We start from the raw sequence: 17,643 nt of genomic DNA, 5'->3' as shown, positions 1-17,643 counted from the left end.
AGAGATTGTGAGCCTGAGCAAGCTTTTCTGCCGATGTGTCAAACCTCTAAATCAGAATTACTAACGCAAACAGCCCCAGCCCCATGCTCACTCTAAAACCAACGAAAGAGTTCGTTTTCTTTGTTTCATTTATTTATTAAATTTATACCGTCGCCCATTTCACCCAAATGACTCTGGGCGGCTTCCATAATTAAAAGTAGCAAGGATTAAAAAAAAATAAAAGCCGTTAAAAAAACCGGGATATTTTTCGGCTGCATAAAAAAAAAAAAACGGTGACAAGGGCTTTCGCGATGTGACAGATCTCGCGAGAAGAGAATGAGATGAAAAGCAAGGCCGTCGAGAGCGCGAGCCGCCAAATTGTCGCGAGAGCTCGGGGGAAGTCTCGCGGTGCCCTCGCTGCCTGGAGGTCGTCGAGGAGAAGGAGAAAAGCCCGCCGAGTCTTCCTTCCTTCCTTCCTTCCTTTCTGCCGACGTCTCCCACCATGTTCTCCCGTCTCACACAGTCTGCGTGCGCTGGGCTTCGTAGAGGATTCGGCACCACCTCGCAGGTAGCTGGAGCGTGGGGATGCGGAGCAGATGGAGGGCTTAGAATCATTCTTTCAGCTGGGTCTGGAGGGCGGCCCTCCGGCCGGCCTCGGTAAAGACATCTGCAGATCTAGACGTGCCCCACAGGGCGGTCCCAGCAATCTACTCCCTTGCTGGCATTCTCGATTTAGGCCTTAGGATTGATTGGTCTCGACTCGGATCTTTTTCTATTTAGAAGAGTCGAGAGGTAAGGACTTCAGCTCCCAGAATTCCCCAGCCAGCCTATAGTTCCCCACTGTAGGCTTGGATGGGCGTTGAAATCCATGCACCTCAAAAGTGGCTAAGTTTGAAAAACACTGATCTAAAGTGACCTCTACCAATACAGCGACAGAGGTTGATAAGGGGAAAAATACATTTGGCCACGATAGACATTTCAGCAAGAGGTGGAGGCTGTGCTACAGAGGAAGAACCAAGACGTTTACCTGGAATAGGAGAGCCCTCATTAAATGTTACATCTTGTTCCTGCACCAAAGGTGCTTTTTTTTTTCTTTCAGGAGGCAACTGGGCTTTTTCGTGTTTCTTTTGAAGATGTTTTGCTTCTCATCCAAGAAGCTTCTTCAGCTCTGACTAGATGGTGGTCAGAACTGAAGAAGCTTCTTGGATGAGAAGCAAAACGTCTTCAAAAGAAACACAAGAAAGTCCAGTTGCCTCCTGAGGGGAAAAAAAAAAAAGCACCTTTGGGACAACCATACCTGGATGACTGAGAACCTCCATAGATATCTTGTTCCTGCCTAAGTAAGAGGATTTCTGGAATTGGAGATAGCCTTGATAAAGTAGTTCTGGCCAATTGTTCATGTGGATTTTAATTTATGGTTCATCTGTGTAAGTAGCCAATCAGAAAATGTGAAAGGGGGCCTCGATATTTAATGGAATAAGAAAATTATTTTGTGAAATTGAGCTTTATCAAACCCCCACAAATCCACCAATAGAACAAATCAAGTTTTTTCCTTTTAATGTTCTTTCACTTTAGCATGGAGGATTGATTTTATTTTTACTTGATTGTATTACAATGTCTAGGTCTTAGGGGAAGAACTTTTTATGTCTGTTACTAGATATGATGAATTTCAGTTCATAGCTTAATATTTTATAATTTGGTTTATGCAAATGTTGGAAATGTATATCTTTCCTCTGAATTGGTTCCATAAATCAGTGCCCTATTTTCTAGGTGTTGCTTGATTTGAGTTTCTATGGGTGCTAGAATTATAGCTAAATAACATCTACAGGGCTGTACATTTCCTGTCTTTTATCAAGATTATCTTGCCTGATATCTCCTAATGCTGAAGTTAAAGAAATTAACTTGCTCTGCAGCTTCCCAGCTCAGTGATGCATCCTGCTTTTGGCATGCAGTTATTGTTGAATATATTCATTCCATTTTCTTTCTGTTTGTTTAATAGATGTGATATACTGTGTAAGGACCAAGGCAGTAAGGAACATACTGTACAGATACTATGTCTGGTACATAGATAACTGACCATTTTTAAACCTCTATTCCTCATCTTCAGATGTAACTTTATGAATTAGTATAAAGTCTGTGAGGAAACGTGGATAAAATATTTGAATTAAGTCTAACACTTGGTATGGTTAGGTCAATGAATGCCTTTTATTTTCTTCATATCCCTGAACTCCCCACAACTTAAAATCTTTGTGAGATTTAATTTACCTATTTAGGGATTTAGAACTATGTAGCACTTTGTGGGGAAGTGAATACAACTTAAAGTACTGAAACTTAAAGGCCAGATATGACGTCACTGCAGGCAGAAGAACACAGAGTTATCTTGGAAATTTTCCCTCTACCGTTAGTTCATTGCATTAGCCAATTGCAACACAAGGTTGTGTTCACATTTGCAATTGTAACAGAAATGCATTATCAGCAGTGTACCATTAAAAACTAAAATGTCAGTATTGTGTCTCAATGTATTTCACATGATTTCTGATACATTCTTGCAATTGTGCAGCTGACAAGCTAATTGTCTTTACTAGCCTAATGCAGAATTGTATTGTTATGGTTTTTGGAAATTCTTAGCACATCTGGAGGACAACAGATTAGGGTATGGCATTTTAACAGAATAACAGAGTTGGAAGGGACCTTGGAGGTTTTCTAGTCCAACCCCTGCTCAGGCAGGAAACGTTATACTTTTGCAGACAAATGGTTATCCAATCTCTTCTTAAAAACTTCCAGTGTTGGAGTATCCACAACTTCTGGAAGCACATTTTTCCACTGATTAATTGTTCTAACTGTCAGGAAATTTCTCCTTGGTTCTAGGTTGCTTCTCTCCTTGATTTTAAATGGAGATAAGAATTTATTGCTCAATTCCAACAAGTATTTAGACTTTTCCAAAAAATTGCTGATCTCTTGTTTGTGCTTCGATTTATGTAAGTTAAACGTTACCACATTATATTGCTTCAGAAAACAATCTATTTCTACATTTAGGAAATCATAGTGTTAAGCATTTCATAATTCCTAGTTCAATACAGACAAGATGAATATGGACATAAAATATTTTTTTTAAGGTGAAGACTCTGATATTGAATATTTAGTAAGGTATTGATATACCATAGCATACATTATTGCACTGTGTACCTTCCCATTTTCTCAGTTTTAAAATATTTTTTTAAAATTTTATCCCCCAAATAACTTGAGTACTTGAGGTAGGAGCTGATGAGGCAACAAGCAGGCTTCAGTCAGGCCAGCTGCTTCTTAGTGCATACAGGAAGCAGAATTAACGTTATGAGCAGATTCTGACTAGTGGACTCTCAGAGGCTTCTACACATGCACTGCTAATCATTTGGCCAGATTGGAGCCAGTTCTGCCCTATCTCTCTGCTTTCTCCAACAATCAGCTGGTCATAGCCTGTTAGCATTCTCATCCACAGCTCTCCTGACAGCTTGCCTCAACCATGCCTCTCCTTGTTGGTGAAGGCAGGCAGATGGGACTTTGGAGAGCAAATTCTGGCTAGTTAAAGTGGGGAGGCTGTAGCAGATCCATGTGGTAGATGTCTACCCACCATAGTGGAAGAATCACTGCATTATATTATGATCTGCTTGAGTTACCAATTCTGTGCCTAGAATGCAGTCAGAGGTTTTTACTATTGCCACAGTTCACTTTGTCTTCTGAGATTTGATATCTAATCAGTCAAAATGTTAAAACACTTTACCGTCTTCCAAAGCTCAGCATACAATGGCCTGAACTGCAATACAAGGGATAATGATATAAAAAAATGAGAAGCTTCTTACAAACAACTCTGAATCTCCGTGTTTCTTATTTTTTTTTCCTTGCCCTATTCAGAATCATGCTAGAGTGGCTGTACTTGGTGCTTCTGGTGGAATTGGCCAGCCTCTCTCCCTCTTGCTGAAGAACAGCCCCTTAGTCAGTCAGCTCAATCTCTATGATATCGCACACACGCCTGGTGTTGCAGCTGACCTCAGCCACATCGAAACAAGAGCTGAAGTGAAAGGTAAGAGATATCTGCTCACTTCGGATATCTTGCTTTATTTTTATAATTTCTTTGTGCACCACTAATTCATAGAACCTGTTAAATGGGTACTGTTGCTATAGTAAAGGTTATAATTGATAGATTTCAATCCCAGAACTAGTTGTTTATAACAGTAGTCAGAATCTCAGTCATGGATTGACTCGTTTTGTCAGTTTGCTTGATTTTAAAAGCTTCCAAAAGGCAATCAGATCATATATGCTTTTAAAACAATATATCCTTCTTGGCCAATCATAGGCAGCGAGGTAAAAAGATTGATCCTGGCATGCAACCTCTGGCGGGAAAAAAGTTCCTTACTGTTAATCTAAAATGAGCTTCCCCTGTATCCTACAATTCAGGATAAGAGGATATCTGCTCTTTCATGAAAACTGCAGTTTAGATTACTTTTATAGGAGCTTAAGTCCTATTAAATTTGGTTCTGAACAAGCATGGATGGATCAGAATTCAGGTTTCTAAAGCAGTTGGAGACGAGGAATATTCTCTTGTCTTTAATTGTGTGAAAACCAAAACCAGGCTATATAAAAACAGTTAATGACCTTATTTGGATCTAAAGATAAATTTATGGTTTATATTACAAGAATGAAGTGCTTCATGCATTTGAGGCATTTTCATGGCCTCAAGAAATTGAAATCTTTTATTTTCTTTTATCTATGATTTCTGTTTATCATAGAATCTGTTTTACTGGTACAGTCTGAGCTGTTGTGTCCAGTTTGAAAATTTATATCTCTTGGATGTGAATCAGTTTAGGTATTACGCTTACTTTTTATGTATACTCCTTATGTCTTTTACTGATTTATCTAACCTGTTCCATGAAAATCCTAATCTGACTATATTTGTGTTCTGTGAGCAACAGGTTATTGTAATACCATTGAAACTGATTAGGAAAATCAGTTTTAAAATGTCCAGATTCTTAGGTAGTGGTAGAAAATCCAGTGTCCCAGGTACAAATCTTTCTAAACAAAACAATTTTTCACTATATTAATGTTTTCAGTGAATTCCCAGCCAACAGAATGTTGTAACTATGGTTGCTTGTTTCATTGCTTTAGGTTTCCTAGGACCGGAGCAGTTGCCAGAATGCCTAAAGACCAGTGAAGTTGTAGTAATTCCAGCTGGAGTCCCTAGAAAGCCTGGTAAGTTGTAGTCTGAGAGATTGCAAAGAGAGCCGGGTCACATGGAGTCATTGCAAAGAGCATCATAATGGATGTTAAGATTTGTCCATGTTCTGCAAAATAGGGAAAAAAGAATAGCTCGTATCTATTTATGATGCAGTGTTCCTTGTATGCTGTTGTTGGGCTGTTGTGTATCTGTTATACAATGTGGGGGGGGAATTATTTGATCCCCTGCTGATTTTGTACATTGGCCCACTGACAAGGAAGTGATCAGTCTATAATTTTAATGGTAGGTTCATTTTAACAGTGAGAGACAGAATAACAAAAAAATCCAGAAAAACACATTTCAAAAAAGTTATAAATTGATTTGAATTTTAATGAGTGAAATAAGTATTTGACTCCTTCACAAAACATGACTTAGTACTTAGTGGCAAAACTCTTGTTGGCAATCACAAGAGGTCAGACGTTTCTTGTAGTTGGCCACCAGGGTTGCACACATCTCAGGAGGAATTTTGTCCCACTCCTCTTTGCAGATCCTCTCCAAGTCATTAGAGTTTCGAAGCTGATGTTTGGCAACTCAAACCTGCAGCTCCCTCCACAGATTTTCTATGGGATTAAGGTCTGGAGACTGGCTAGGCCACTCCAGGACCTTAACGTGCTCCTTCTTGAGCTACTCCTTTGTTGCCTTGGCCATGTGTTTTGGATCATTGTCATGCTGGAATACTCATCCACGATCCATTTTCAATGCTCTGGCTGAGGGAAGAGATTCTCACCCAAGATTTGACGATACATGGCCCCGTCCATCGTCCCTTTGATGCAGTGAAGTTACCCTGTCCCCTTAGCAGAAAAACACCTCCAAAGCATAATGTGCCCACCTCCATGTTTGACGGTGGGGATGGTGTTCTTGGGGCGTAGGCAGCATTCCTCCTCCTCCAAACAGGGCGAGTTGAGTTGATGCTAAAGAGCTCGATTTTGGTCTCATCTGACCACAACACTTTCACCCAGTTCTCCTCTGAATCATTCAGATGTTCATTGGCAAACTTCAGACCGGTCTGTACATGTGCTTTCTTGAGCAAGGGGACCTTGCAGGCGCTGCAGGGTTTCAGTCCTTTATGGCATAGTATGTTACCAATTGTTTTCTTGGTGACTATGGTCCCAGCTACCTTGAGATCATTGACAAGATCCTCCCGTGTAGTTCTGGGCTGATTTCTCACCGTTCTCATGATCACTGAAACTCCGCGAGGTGAGATCTTGCATGGAACCCCAGACCAAGGGAAATTGACAGTAATTTTATGTTTCTTCCATTTGTCAATTCCTTCCTTGTTCTTCAAAACACTACTTTATTTAGCCCATTTGAAAGATTTCCCCTCTTCTATCTTGTATCAGACTTCCCTTTATTTTGTTCCTTTGTCCAACATTGCTGGCACTAAATTATTTCTTGTGAATGCTTAATACTTTCTGTCTCTGCAGTACAGCTCTATAAGGATTATAAGTAGGCTAGAGTCATTTTAGGAGGCATTAGCCTTAGTTTCCTTGGAATTTTTTGCCCATTAGCGATCAGAACACTGTTGCTGTGTTTTTTTACTGCGTCCACATGACTCTTGAGAGCACTGTATGTGGGGGTCAATTTTTTGCAATGTGAACAGGTTGGTCCTTCTTGAAACTTTGATATCAACTTCAGGTCTCCTAAAATACATTTAACAATTTGCTGCTGCCAAGTAGGGCTCACAGAGGAGCCGTGGGGCTGATAAGCACTCTGGAAGCCCTCCCCCTGCCTCTTAATTAATTAAAAATTTATTTTAACATTGTATTTTTAAATCATTCTTGTCTTTTAAAATTTTTATGTGCTATTCTTATGTTTTAATATTTATTTGTACACCACCCAGAGTCCCTCTCTGAGGGAGATGGGCAGTTTCAAAATTGATAAATACTAAAAAAAATCTGATGAGATTACCAGTCCTTCGAAATCTGGGAAAAAGTCAGTCTAAAGTCTGAGACTTCTTTTCTAATCATGAAGGAGATTTCTAACCTTCCACTTGGCCTTAGAACTGACACTCATCTGAATGTGGAGATGAGTAGAACGATGGCTTATTCTGCTGTATAAGAGTATAAACTCTGGCTGCCTCCAAAGGGATATTTTGTTAGAAATCTTTTATCAGTCCTGTAAAGCAGGGGTCCCCAACTCACGGGCTGTGGACCAGTATCGGACCGCGGCATGTCAGCAACCGGTCCGCACAAACAAGCAAAGCTCCATCCGCGAGATGCAGACAGCACACAAAGCCACGCACTCTCCGGTCCGCGGAAAAACCTCTCTCCACAGAACTGGTCCCCGGTGCCCAGAAGGTTGGGGACCTCTGCTGTAAAGTGTTTCTTACCCATGCAATTCAGATGGCGGTTGGATACCCGAATATCTTGAAGGATATTCTTGAAAGAGAAGAAACAATTTTTGGGTGGGGGGAGCAATTCTAGCTGTACGCAGCAATTCTAGCTGTACGCTGCCGTATATAGGGAGTGAGGGCACTGATAGTAAATTATGTTGACCTATCTGTCAAGTATGATCTGGATGGCGTGCAGAACACTGTTAATAAATTCTTTATGCTAATATACAGGGATGACTCGTGATGACCTGTTCAATACAAATGCTACCATCGTTGCTAACTTGGCAGCTGCTTGTGCGCAGCACTGCCCTAAAGCTCTTATCTGTATTATTGCAAATCCGGTAAGCACATTCCAGCCATGTTCTTTGAGAAATATCATGCAATATGTTGTGGTTAGCTGCAATGGCTTCATATAAGTCACATAAGGAAAATTAGCCACATTGCTGCCATTTTAAGCACATCTCTGCTATTACTATATCTGTTGGAAACCAAATGGCCTACTGAGCATTAAATACAGATTCCCCATGTTTCCAAGAGCTTTTTACATAGATTTTCAGCTCCTCCATGTTCATTCAGATTCAGAATAGAATCACAGACTACTAAATTCCCTGCCACAGAACAGATAACAGTCAATTACTGAAGTGGCTGTTGAGAGGTAACAGAAACTAATGTTAGAACTGTTTATGTAGAACTGTTACTTAGGATATATGTAAGGAATTCCATAGGCCTGTATTGTGCTACTGAAACAGTTGGTGGGGATCTATTCCTTTATATTATTCTTGTGGTTTCTACTTTAAAGGAAAAAGTGTTGGAATTGAATAAAGATGGATCTGATTTCACATATTGTTTTATGTACTCAATATCTTACCTTCAAGATAATATTAAACATATAAACTTGAAATTCTGTTTTAAAACATTTTGGGTGAGAACTGCTTCAAGGGAAACTTAAAATATTAGAAAATTAAGATATATTATATTCATTTTGTTTTTTATTTAAAATCGAGGCAATAAACTACTTTCATTTTCAGGTCAATTCCACCATCCCAATTACTTCTGAGATTTTTAAGAAACATGGTGTATATAACCCTAACAGAATTTTTGGTGTCACAACTCTGGACATTGTGAGAGCAAACACTTTTGTAGCTGAATTGAAGGTATGTTGGTAGAGTCAGGTTGCATTCAGTGATGTCATTTTTTGCAGCAAAGCATTTTCTGTTGAAATGGATTCTTCTTTCTATCCTCCTGTCAGCTTCAACAAAATTTATTTTTCTAAGCATGACTATTACAGCATTCTGTTGCTAAAATAAAATTGAGAAGAGAGGCAACTGAGCTTTTTCTCCTTTAGAGCTAATTTATCCCAGTGTATAATAGGGCACAAATTTTCTGATTGACTTGTTATGATGTGGTATGATGTGGTATGATGTGGTATGATGTGGTATGATGTGGTATGACTTGTTATGATGTCTTCACTGATACTATAATGGAAGAGCTTGCAGCTGACTGTTTACATAAAGATTCAGGAGACTATTATCAATTTGGGAACCAGTTATTACATTTCCATGTGATCTCCCAGATCTGCTCTGGAGGAATCAGGAATTATCCACAGCAGCCTAAGGGCATATCAATTGAGGGGCTATAGTAATTTTTCTCTCATTAGTAAGTTTCTTTGTATATTTTAATTTTTCCCATTGATTGGTAGATCAAACAGGCATGGTCAAGGAATGTGATCAAGGATCAGAATTCCTTACCATTTTGGCATATTCTGGCAATGACAATCATTTCCAGATTTAGTCTGCATTATTAGTCTGCTGTCAGGATGCAAAGAGGAAACGGCCAAAGAATCTTTGTTCTCTAACCACATTTGGGCCAACCACATTGGTAAATTGTTGCAGAGATGCCCAGCTATGAAACAGGAATTCATCTCTCTTGGTATTGCATGGCTAGAATACTCTAAAATATCCTAAGCAGTTTGCAAATGTGTACTTCTTTCTTTGCATATCATAGAAACAGCCTGGCTGATTGCAGCCTGTCCAGGTTTGCCAGTAATTCAGAGTAGAGATGCAAGAAGCATCATCTTGATCTTCCGGAGGCCCACCGGTATTCTATTTGTGCTCTTAAAGCTCCTCAGAGTCAATGGGACCAAAAATGTTAGCTATTTTTGCTTAGTTTGGGGATATTGAAGTTTACAATGAAAAAAAGTCTTAACGTTTCAATTTTACCATTAAACCTCCTGGCTTAAGTGAAGTGCATCTCTCGGCATGACGTGCAAAGCCCTGGTATGGCCCTCGAGGTAACAAGCTGTATGTTTTTAAATTGAGAAAAAATCTAGGTCAGAACACAGTTGCAACTGAGAATCTAAACAGTTATAAGTGTTTGAGCTCTAGTTTCTCTGACAATAAAGTAAAAGGAAGATTTATAAATATATCTCGTTCTCAGATATTTCATTTTCCAAATTTTTCTGTTTTGTGAGGAGTGGGAGGTTTTACTGTTGAATTATGCACATAATTCACCCAGCTTGTTGCGAGTTCTGAATATACGCTGAAAGTTGCCATTTTCACAGGGCTTGGATCCAGCTCGTGTCAATGTTCCTGTGATCGGTGGCCATGCAGGGAAGACCATCATCCCACTAATCTCACAGGTGTGTGATAAAATTGCATTTCTCTGAGTAGTTTTGGCCGATAAGGGAGCATTCAAAATTCATATCACTATATAGAACTGTAAGACCCATGAAAAGAATTTGGAAAGAAACTGATCTCTGCTTTCAACCACTTGTCAAATGCAGCTCTGTGTTCAAACATATGAAAGTAGCCTAATTTTAAGGTTTGAAGTATAATTATATTTTCAACTGGGCCAGCCAACTGAAGCTGTCAAGGTTCTGTCCCAATCCCTGGAAACTGACCAGGTCTGGACAGGGAGGAACCATCTCTGGCTCAATCTTACCAAAATTGAGTGGCTGTGATTGTTTGGACCACCCAGATCTGGGCTATTCCAGCTTTGAGCTTGAATGGATTTGCACTTCACCATTCAAGGAGGATGCACAATTTGCACTTCACCATTCAAGGAGGATGCACTCCTTCTGGAGTCATAGCTCCTGCTGAATGAGCAGATGGCATCTATGGCTCAGATGATGTGCCAGTTGTACCCTTTCCTAGATCGGAGACCTCTTCAATCACTTGCCCCGATCACCTCAGGACTAGACTACTTCTTTGTGCCGTACATAGGGTTGCTCTTGAAGAACCATGGGCAGCTTCAACTGGTCCAGAATGTAACAGTACAGGCAGTCATGAGTATGCCTTCTTATTTTAAAGAAATACTTCTCTTTTTTTGAAAAACTAAATACTGAATCCCTTCCCCAGGTCTCTGCATCAATGATCAGCTTCCTAGTTGTTTTCATTTAGAATGAATCTGTCAGCTGCTTTCTTCTGGAAAGTTGAGGGAGAATAGTTGAGAAATGGTGGAGTAGAAGATTTGGGCTCCGCATTCCTTTTCCTGACAGAGTCCACTGCTCTTGGAACACAAATATATGGATGTTGTCTTGAAGGCTGGGTCTGCAGTATGAGCTAATGCAGATCTGATTCTTAATTGGTGTATCACTAAGGGATGGAGAAAGAAGCTTCAATTCTGTTGTTGAAAGTTCCTGTTCAAAACCCAATAATATAAGAGTGTGATAGAGATGAGATTAAATCCTGTGCTCCTTTCCGGTTGCAGTGCACACCAAAGGTGGATTTTCCTGAAAATCAGCTGGTGACCCTCATTGAAAGGATTCAGGAAGCTGGAACTGAAGTTGTCAAAGCAAAAGCAGGCGCAGGTTAGTTTGTGGGATATTTTTCCTCTATCTGGATTGTTTGTAGTACAGGTGAGTAAAGGGTCTGAATACTTATGCCAATGTGATATTTCAAGTTTTTTTCTTTTTAATAAATTTATAGACATTTCTAAAGTTCTGTTTTCACTTTGTCATTATGGGGTACTGAGTGTAGATTAATGAGAAAAAAATAAATTTCAACATCTGTAGAATCAGGTGCAGCATAAACAAAATTGACAAAAGTGAAGGGGGTCTGAATACTTTCTGAATGCATCGTAGATGGACAATTGAGACTAGTGGAACTGTCTAGTAGGTGGCATAATTTACTCTTGAATGGTCTACCTTGGCTCTTAGGCAAACTAATGAGGGTATTATACCATCTAAATGTATTTCACTGATTTCAGTGCTACTAGATTTGTATTGGGAAAAGCTATGGGAAACTCCACAGAAGTGTTTCTTTATCCTTGAATCCTCCACTTTTATTCCAACAGGATCAGCTACATTGTCTATGGCCTATGCTGGTGCCCGATTTGTCTTCTCAGTCCTAGATGCTGTGAATGGCAAAGAAGGGGTCATTGAATGCGCCTTCGTTCGATCAGAGGAAACAGAATGTCCATACTTTTCAACACCTCTGCTCCTTGGGGTACATAATCTGGGCAGCTCTACATTTAATTTGCTTTATGTATGATTGTCTTCTAGTGATGTAATTGTTAACCACTTTATGTTTTAGGGGGGGAAATCCCAGTGGTACATAATTAATGAAAGCAGTCCTGGCTGTAAATCAGCATTCAAATAAATAGCAAAGAAGCAAGACAAGCACATATAGTAATATTAATCAAAAAATAGATTATGCCAGACATTTTTAAATAGGTAACATTAAATAACACGGGAAACATGCCTGTTCCTATTCTGCAGAAATAGATTTTCACAGTATGGGCTGCTGTAGAGCTGTCCTTGCCTGATAATTGTTATTTGCATTTGTTTTAAAAGGCACCCCAAAAGTGTTTATTTAATTTCTACCCTGCTTTCCTGCTCTGCAGTGTACTCAGAATAGTTAGCAAAACTACATTAAAATTGATACTAAAACAAATGAACTGTTAAATGCCTGTCAAAAAAGAGAAATGCAGAGAGTTGGGACTGTCAATAGTTCCAAAATGACCAGTTTGATAACCTGAGATCAGTGTAGGAGGAAGCCTTCCTGTGTGACAGGAAGTTGAGCTTCTGACCATGTTAGATCTTGTACAAATTTGAACAGGAGAGATGATGCCTTAGATCTGTGAATTTCAGCTAGTGTGTATACTATTGGTGGGACTTAGGGATTGTCTAATGGGTAAAACAGTCATTAGAACCCCAGTCTGTAAAGTTACTATGAATAGTACATGTATTAATGGTGTCTGTAATATCCTTGAAAAAAGTGGACTCTGTTTTTGCTGAAGTAGACTCGGGTTATTTGACTGTGACTGATGGGATTTAAGATAACAAGCCCTAAGTTAAGACTAAGGTCCTGGAACAATGGCCAGTAACAAATGATCTTGGTAGTGCTCAAAATGATGACCTTTAAAAGTAGGTCCTTTGATGTGCAGAGGCAGTTTTCTGTCAGTCAGGCCCTTGGCTAATCAAGCTTCCAAAGTCCGTGTTAGCACTATTACGTTGAAACCAGCACTCTAATCGGTAGCCTATGTAGGGTAAGTACATGATGAGTTGGAACTATAATAGCTCCGAGGCAGTTATCCAGTGGACAAGTGTACACAGTGGACAATTAGCTACTTGATAGTGTAAGAATCTAGTAAAATAGTACTAATGGGACAGCTCAGGTCAGAGTATTAGTTAACAGCAGTTCATTTCTAGGCTACTAGTATGCATCATGGACATTAATTTTTATCAAGAGCCTTCTCTTAAATATGGCTCAGCTTATTTGACTCATTTTGAAACTTGGAAATAGCCCATCTGTTTTCTGGCTCCCCTGTGTCTATCTTATGATTTAAAGGAGCTAATGATTTTTTCCAGTGAAAAATTGTGCTTGTCGTTAATGTCTTACTACAGTGTGCTAATTTTCAATCTTTCTTCCCCTCCTCTCAGAAAAATGGCATTGAAAAAAACTTAGGTATTGGCAAGATCACTCCTTTTGAAGAGAAGATGATAGCTGGGGCTATTGCAGAACTGAAAGCTTCTATCAAGAAAGGTGAAGATTTTGCCAAGAGCATGAAGTGAAGCATCAATGACAAAAGAGAACTGCTGTCCCCTTAATTTATTTAAGGTGCATCATGTCACTTTAAAGGCTTCTGGAGGCAAAAGTAATAATTTTTGCCCGAAGGCCTATTATTGACTTGCCCTCTAATCTATCAATTGGAATTCTGTTCTTCAATTAAAAAAAAATCTTATTTTTTTCCCAGGGTATTCCCTGAGTATTTTGTGTTTTGGTCATAATTTTTGTGTATGTCTCTGAATTATGGCTAACTCTGAGTGCCTGGCAGAAATTGGAGGGAAGGGACTCATAGACGGATAACCATTCAGATAAAATTAGCTAACACATGTTGTGTTGTTTCTAGGCTGTTACCTAGATAATTCCAGGTTATAGGAAAATGAACTATATTTTTAAAATGCTCATGTGGCTGTAAGAAAACATGTCACAAAGTTGAGAATGAATAGTTGAGGACCCAGTGCGTGTCATTACTCTCAGCTTATTGTAATCAAATCTGTACTGGAATCCTAACATTCAGATCTTGGAAAAATTCATGATTACAATCCTGAATTTCCTACCGAAATGTTCTTATTGAGCCACAATTGAAGTAACATTTTATAAAATTATTTACTCTGGTGCAGGAGTTCGGAAAGCCCATGGTTAGTCAAGCTTCCTGGCTGTTGAGATGCAACTTGATTAGTGTCCAACCTTGGCGACTTTAAGATTTGTGGACTTCAATTCCCAGAATTCCCCAACCAGCCATCGATTCTCCACTTCCTCAGATTAATTTTTCCCCCAGGATTGGATCTCCTTGCAGTCTGTCCCTGGGCCATTAGGATTAATTCAAGGGAACCCCATTTAGAAATGACATCAATGCAGGTCCTGTGACGGTCCCACAGATTCCTTGGCTTTGTTTACATTCTACTGAGAATCCTCTTTATCTTGCCTCTCAGTAATGTATTACAGTTTGAGGGAATGGTAAAAGTTGAGAGAGAAAGAAAATAGTGATTTTCACAGCTAATGTAAATGATTACATTGCACACTTACCAGAAAAGGGGGATTCTGCTTAATGTGACATTGCTACCATTGCCACAAATACTCATATCTCAGCATACTGGTACTTATATCTTTATATTTCAGTGTTTATAGAAATAATATATGTTGCTTAAACCAGGCCTTCAAGTGCCCTTATGCAGGTATTGTTCCAACAAGGTGTGGATATTTTTCACAACTTCAACTAAGGCAGACATGTCAAAGTCACAATGTCACATGACGTCGTGCAACATATTGGGACGGTTTTGCCATTGCTGGCAATGGGGTGGGCGCGGCTTCCGGATGACGCGTCCGGCCCATGGGCCGGCAGTTTGACACCCCTGAACATCTCTGCAACCTTAAACCACTCAATTACACTACTTAATAATTTGTTGGGTGACCTACCTCAGCCTTCACCTATAATTTGGAAGGGGTGATATTTTTCTGTCTTGCAGCTGAGTTCAGGCTGCCTTTCTTAGCTGCCCCTTTGATTTAGTAGATCAAAACATTGATGTTGCAGTTCTGGGGAACTTTTGCCCTGAGAAATAAATCATATGGTACTATCAAAGGCTACACTGATAATGCATATTCACTTTTTTCCCTTCAAATTCCAAAAGATAAGTATTAAAAATATTAAAGCAATATAGTTATTATTACAGTTGAACAAAGTTTGTAATACTTAAGCTCAGTATATATAAAATTAGAGATGGCTAAAGACAATTTCCAAGGTTCAAACCCTGAGTCAGAGGGCTGAATATTAACTTGTATACACACTGATACTTCAGTTTCCACATACACAAAATAGATATGTAGGCTTTGTTTATTATTATTTGTATTATTATCCTATCTTAAACTCAATGGGGTGGATAACAATGCCAAATCTAGTCTAAACATCTGGCTGATTGTGCAACCAACCACAATACAGCTAGTCCTCAACTTACAACCACAACTGAGATTCTTACATTCCTGTTCAGACCAGAATGTCTATTGTTAAGATGGAGGTTAAGTGACTTCAGACCCGATTTTACAACATTTGCAACAGTTGTTAAGTGAATCACAAGGCCGTTAAGCAAATCTGCCTTCCTCCATTGACTTTGTCAGAAGCCAGCTGGGAACATTACCAAGGGAGATCACATGATCCCCAGGACCAGTTGCCAACATGCCTGAATTTTGATCATGTGATCATGGGGATGCTGCAAACACATCACTGGACGTTTTTAAGAAGAGACTGGACAGCCATTTGTCCGAAATGGTATAGGGTTTCCTGCTTGAGCAGGGGGTTGGACTAGATGACCTTCAAGGTCCCTTCCAACTTTACTATTATTATTATTATTAATTATTAATTATTATTAATTATTATTATTATTATTAAGTACATATAAATTGTCATTTAAATTCCCCAGTGAGGGGGGAAAAGAAATAATTTACAATCTTCTGTCACTATTTAACTAAGTGTGCTGTATCAACACAATCATGAACAACAAATCTAGAATACATTTGCATCCATAAGGATTTGATCATTTTTGTTTAAAAACTAAAGTCTAAGTTGGCTGAATTCTGTGCCCAGTGACAGGTTTTCTAAACTGAAAAGTGTTCCTTGCAGTGGCCGTTAACCATAAGTGCATCTTGAACTTGGATGATCACCTCCCTGTACGCCTATTCAGCTCAACACAAAGACTCCTGTACATCTAACAACCAAACTAAATGTGATGAAATAATTGTCTAGAAAAATAAAATTATTACATCTCTAATATTACATATCCACAACTATATTTCCCCCAGGAAATCAACATGTGAAAAGGTTTTGCTCTAGCTCAGTAAATTTATTTAGTAAACAGTAAGCTGATTTAACAAAGTCTGATTCCAAGCTAGGAACTTAGTTGCATCTGTGAAGTCAGTATAATAGTATAACATTTTATCTTGTGTAGCATCTCCCCAAAAGCCACCATGTTGATGGTGAAGGGCACAACTTGCCTTGGTTTCCTTCCATTCTGGTCTCCATATTTGATAGCAATATACGGCAAAGCATTTTCAACAAAGTCCCAAAGCGGCTTTTTTCAAAAGGCAACTGGACTTTCTTGGTATTTTCATTGAAAATGTTCTTCTCATCCAAGAAGGTTCTTCAGTTCTTGGCTGAGAAGTGAAAGATTTTCAAAGAAAAAAACCAGGAAAGTCTAATTGTCTTTCAAAAAGTACTTTTAGGTCAATGACAACCTAGATTGCGGGTGTCAAACTTGATCGTGTCACGTGATGTATCGCATCTTTTTTTGCTTTGCGGAGACAGGGTGGGCGTGGCCTGTGTGTGATGCATTGGGCCTGCAGGCTGCCAGTTTGACATCCCTGAGCTAGATGATTGAGAATCTTCATAGACATTTTCAACCAATGTACCACAAATGAGCTAACTTACAGAACCTGTCCAAAATCTAGGGCCCATGACTCCTATGGAGATGAAAATTGGCAAATTTAATAAAACATTTTATGGCAAAAACATGATCGTAAAAGAGTTTATGTCACAGTACAAAATGTTACAAAACATTTCCTGTGCTGATGTTTGCTATAATAGATCAACATGAGCTATTTTCAAGGCAGATACATCTCTGAATGTATCCCAACTTTTTCAGTGAAGACAGTACATTAGAAATTCTGTCATTGTTGAAGGCACTGAGGAATTTGGTAAGGAAACATCTCTGAAACGATGGCCCAAGGGATCAGGGTTATCTAGTAAATAATAACAGAATTTTGAAATCCTAGAAGCCTTTCCCCTTCCTTCTTATATCAGAGGGAGTCTCAACAGGATCACTAAGTTTCTTTCTCATGCTGTCTTGTTTTTGCAGACTGAGCTCACACTTTGCTAACAGTCTGCCTCTACCTTCTCTGAGGTCATCTCTGTGCTTCTCTACAACATGGGAACTCTAGCTGCCTTTATACACAGTAATTGATGGAGAACTCCCTCAGTGTCCTTACACTTCCTAAAAGTGATTTAAGTTAGTGATGATCATTGCATTTTGGGACAGTGAAGTCAACAAATTATGTTCTTGTTGAAGAAATATTTTTTTGTCAATCTA

At 39.1% G+C, this 17,643-nt stretch overlaps 1 protein-coding gene across 1 annotated transcript; it reads left to right on the top strand.

Moving 5' to 3' along the window:
* Positions 1-372: 372 nt before the first annotated feature.
* On the top strand, positions 373-13,591 carry MDH2 (malate dehydrogenase 2). Its single transcript, XM_015818871.1, has 9 exons — positions 373-547; positions 3,871-4,039; positions 5,122-5,205; positions 7,794-7,903; positions 8,591-8,716; positions 10,123-10,200; positions 11,271-11,370; positions 11,856-12,007; positions 13,444-13,591. The coding sequence occupies exons 1-9, from the start codon at positions 482-484 to the stop codon at positions 13,573-13,575; spliced, it is 1,017 nt and encodes a 338-aa protein (XP_015674357.1). The 5' UTR covers positions 373-481; the 3' UTR covers positions 13,576-13,591.
* Positions 13,592-17,643: the final 4,052 nt, after the last annotated feature.

This window comes from Protobothrops mucrosquamatus, unplaced genomic scaffold, assembly GCF_001527695.2.
Source record: "Protobothrops mucrosquamatus isolate PMUCROS unplaced genomic scaffold, P.Mucros_1.0 scaffold807, whole genome shotgun sequence".
NCBI classification, from domain to species: Eukaryota; Metazoa; Chordata; class Lepidosauria; order Squamata; family Viperidae; genus Protobothrops; species Protobothrops mucrosquamatus.
The sequence above is the reverse complement of the archived record's forward strand: the minus strand, read 5'-3'. Positions and strand labels throughout refer to the sequence as shown.

What these genes read in the sequence shown, in the direction of transcription:
- MDH2 (XM_015818871.1), top strand. Translation starts at nt 482, where the DNA reads ATGTTCTCCCGTCTCACACAGTCTGCGTGCGCTGGGCTTCGTAGAGGA. An exon ending in TCTGTATTATTGCAAATCCG is followed by an intron (nt 7,904 to 8,590) that starts GTAAGCACATTC and finishes TTTCATTTTCAG; the next exon opens with GTCAATTCCACCATCCCAAT. An exon ending in TCATCCCACTAATCTCACAG is followed by an intron (nt 10,201 to 11,270) that starts GTGTGTGATAAA and finishes TTCCGGTTGCAG; the next exon opens with TGCACACCAAAGGTGGATTT.